This window comes from Neophocaena asiaeorientalis, unplaced genomic scaffold (assembly GCF_003031525.2).
Source record: "Neophocaena asiaeorientalis asiaeorientalis breed wild unplaced genomic scaffold, Neophocaena_asiaeorientalis_V1.1 scaffold129, whole genome shotgun sequence".
NCBI classification, from domain to species: domain Eukaryota; kingdom Metazoa; phylum Chordata; class Mammalia; order Artiodactyla; family Phocoenidae; genus Neophocaena; species Neophocaena asiaeorientalis.
Genome location: NW_020172446.1, coordinates 9,704,226 through 9,707,725, shown reverse-complemented (window position 1 = coordinate 9,707,725; position 3,500 = coordinate 9,704,226). Strand labels below are relative to the sequence as shown.

General features: G+C 44.6%; 1 protein-coding gene across 1 annotated transcript in view; it reads right to left on the bottom strand.

The window, feature by feature from the left end:
* Nucleotides 1–1,082: 1,082 nt before the first annotated feature.
* The window catches only part of ZNF232 (zinc finger protein 232), a 16,754-nt gene continuing 14,336 nt past the window's right edge, over nucleotides 1,083–3,500 (bottom strand). The window contains exon 6 of the mRNA XM_024735467.1: nucleotides 1,083–1,886. Coding sequence (XP_024591235.1) covers nucleotides 1,126–1,886 — 761 coding nt within the window. The 3' untranslated portion in view covers nucleotides 1,083–1,125. The remainder of the gene's footprint in view (nucleotides 1,887–3,500) is intronic.

Here is a 3,500-nt window from a genome sequence, read left to right as displayed (position 1 = left end):
GGAGGAGAGCATGGAGTTAGGGAATGGAGAATGAGGACAGAGGTCCTGAGGTGGAAAGGAGCTTATAACATGGGCCAGTTAGCAAATAATCACCTCCTCACTCCAAGTCTGCCATCCCCTGCCGTACTCTATGAGACTGGAGCTGGAACTGTCGACATCTCCCCTTTGCCAGCTGGCACAGTGTCAGGCTTTGCCAGTAAAGGGCACTGGAGGGACACAGCAAAGAGGAAGGGGCCTGTCCTTCTGGTAGTTTTCCTTCTTGTCCTTAGAGTGCAGCACCCGTCCTCTGGTGAGTTTGTGGGCACCTCGACCAGTGGCTTCCTGCTCTGACCTGCAGAGCCTTGATGAACTTCACCAGCCAGTGTCAATATTTAACAACTAGTTAAAAAAGAAAAGCCCTGATTTGTAGCATTTCCTGACTTCCACGGCATGAATACTCTCACCATGGCCAATTTCAGTGCAGGCTGGCGAAAAGAAGTGCAGAACTGGCTGTTGCGAGCCTGTACAGACCAGCTCGCACATACCCCTGGGGCAGCCACACCTGTCCAGTCAGGCCTGAATTTCACCTGTCCAGTCTTGGGCTGGGGGTGCGGGGGAGGGTTGGCTCTCCTAGGTCTGCTTCTTCCTCTGATGCTCTCCCTCAGTCCTAGAGGTAGTAGCTGTTCCCCATGCTGCTATTCCCATATTAAGATCTCGTTACCTCCTTTAACAGATAATCCCCCTTTACTAGCTAGCACTTCTTTGTATTAAATGTTTCCTGCTCAAAGAACAAGTGTGGTTTCTGTCTCATGCCTGGACACTTGTAGATGTGACCCTGTCCCAAGAGGCAGCTCAGTATGGGGCTGAGGAAGGGCCAGGACCAAAGGCCCATTCACAATAATACTAATATAGGATGGCCACTGCCTGCACAGCTGCTCTGTGCCAGGCCCAGAACCCTAATGAAGTCGGCATCTTGGCTGTTACTCGCAGCCAAAGGCACGCTAGTTGATACAGTCATCTCAAACAGAGGGCATGAGGCGATGAGCTGAAGGTGGGACTAGGTAAACATTTTTTCCTAAATCAAGAAAGACACAGGAAAAATCTTAAGGTGCTTATAACTTTTATGGAATATAGTCCTAAAACTGATCAGACAAAGGTACAATTCTGTCTGGAGACTTTCTCACCCACAGTCCATTGGGAAGGCTCTTTTTTGGCATGAACTCTCTGATGTCTGATAAGCTCAGAACTCCATCTGTAGACCTTCCCACATTCTTTACATAGGAAAGGTTTCTCACCACTGTGGATTCTCAGATGCTGACTTAGATATGAGCTTTGACTGAAGGCCTTCCCACACTCGTTACACTCATAGGGCTTCTCCCCTGAATGAACCCTCTGATGTTGAACAAGGTGAGCACTCCACCTGAAGGACTTCCCACACACATGACATTCGTAGGGTTTCTCTCCTGTATGAATTCTCTGATGCTGAATGAGGTTTGAGCTCTGGTTGAAAGTTTTCCCACAGTCACTGCACTTATAGGGTTTCTCTCCAGAATGGATTCTCTGGTGGATTATGAGGTGTGAGTTATAAATGAAGGCTTTACCACATTCACTGCATTCATGGTCTTTCTTCCCTGTGGGAGTTGTCTTAAGGGTGATGACCATCTGCCTGAAGCTTTTCCCCTGAGCGGGGGACTGCTTCAGCCTTTCCCCTTTGAGATTTCTCTGCTGCTGCTCTAAAGGGGCCTCAACTTCAGAGGCAGCTTCAAATGTAGAGGTGCTGGTGGTGAGTTTTTCTCTGAGCACCTGTGATTCCACGTCAGTAATGGGTGGTTCTGGCAATGACCCTCTGTCCTTGGGCTCTGCATCATCTTCTGCAACAACTGATGGAAAATGTAAATATACCTGTTCTGGAGGTATGGAGAAATGATACTTGGATTAGGATTTCTGGCATGAAAATAAAAGCTTAAAAAATTATTCAATATACACACACGACAAAATTCAGAAGGAAAGTCATTTAAATATGAACACTGGTCATCTGCTGGTGATGGGATTGTATAGGGGAGAAGGTTTCTCCTTTTTTCTCCCCCCTCCCCCTTATCTGTTTTTTCTAAATTTTCCTTAATGGAACACTGCAAAAATGTTATTTGAAAAATAAATTTCAAGGCAGGACCTTCTTTTTTTAGGATTTACTCTTAAAAAATATGAGCAAAAATAATATTTTCAAGAAACTGGGGAGTGATGTTGTGTGGGAAGGGAAAAATGAGAATCACAGGTTGAGGGAAAAGGGATGTTCCTAAACGCGCAAAGACCCTGCTCCTCCTGACTCCGTGACCTTCACCTCTTCCCCGTCATTCCCTGCCCCACAAATCTCTAGCCACAGAAAAGGATCCCCAAGCAGCTGGCTCCTTTACTGAAGGGACGACTGCCTTCTTGGTGCTTTCTGCCTTTCCCTTTGACCTGCTCCTTAAAAAAACGAAGAGAAGAGTGCTTTGCGTTTTGGTTTTTAAAACATCTCTAACGCTTTTTGTCTTTTAATTGTAATGCTTTCTGTGGTCTAAAGAGGACAAAAAGCAATTGCTATAAGGTAATGCAAGACTTTAAAAATACATTTTTTTTCAGGTTAAATGCTTGTGGTTAAAGAAATCTGAAACATGCTTGCTGAAAAAAAAAAGTCAAACAGTAGTTAGCTTTGAAGAGAGACTTACAAAACAAAAGTAAAGGAGACAAGGAGAACTCTGCAAGAAAGGCAAGGAAGTGCTGGGAAATAAAAACATACTTATGGAGCAGACACTAAGATTAATCTCCATTTCTAGTTTTTCCCATTTTGTTGCCAACAAGAATTTGAATTTTCATAGGCTTTTGTCTGATGGTGGTGGGGTTGTGGTGTAAAATGAAGTATTTAAATAGAGTCTTCTTGATTAGCAAAATATTCATGTCACGTTCCCGATCGTTCATGAGGTTATACAGCACTCAGCAATGCCAGTGTGTGGTCCTGAGGCTCTCCCTCTAGAGTTTGCCGTAGGAAGGAGGAGAGGATGTTTGTGGGGATGAAGGCAGGCCGGAAAGGAAGTTTTTGTGGTGAATCTGAAGGGCAGAAGTGTAGATGGAAGAGGGTATCAAATAGGGCTTTTAGGTGGGGGGTAGGTGGTAGATAAAGGTGATGACAGGCTGTGTCTCACGTGGAGTGTGTTATGGCTTAAAAAGTATGTTTTGGGAGTCATGAGAAAGTTGAAAAAGATTTCCAGGCTGGCCTGTAGCCCAGGGCAGTGGAGATGATGAGACAGGAAGTGAATGAAGTATTTTCTGGTCCTGTTTTAGGGCCCTCTAAAGCCCGGAGATGCTGGTGAGGCTTTACAGCCAGGTTCTGATTGAAATTTAATCCTTACAGCTACTACATAAGGTAGGTTATCGTTATTCCTAATTTTGTGAGTGATGAAACAGGCTACGTCTCTCACCTAAGAGGTAAGAATAGTAAGGGCAAGATGAGGATAGCCAACTTTTTTTTTTTTTTTTTTTTTTTT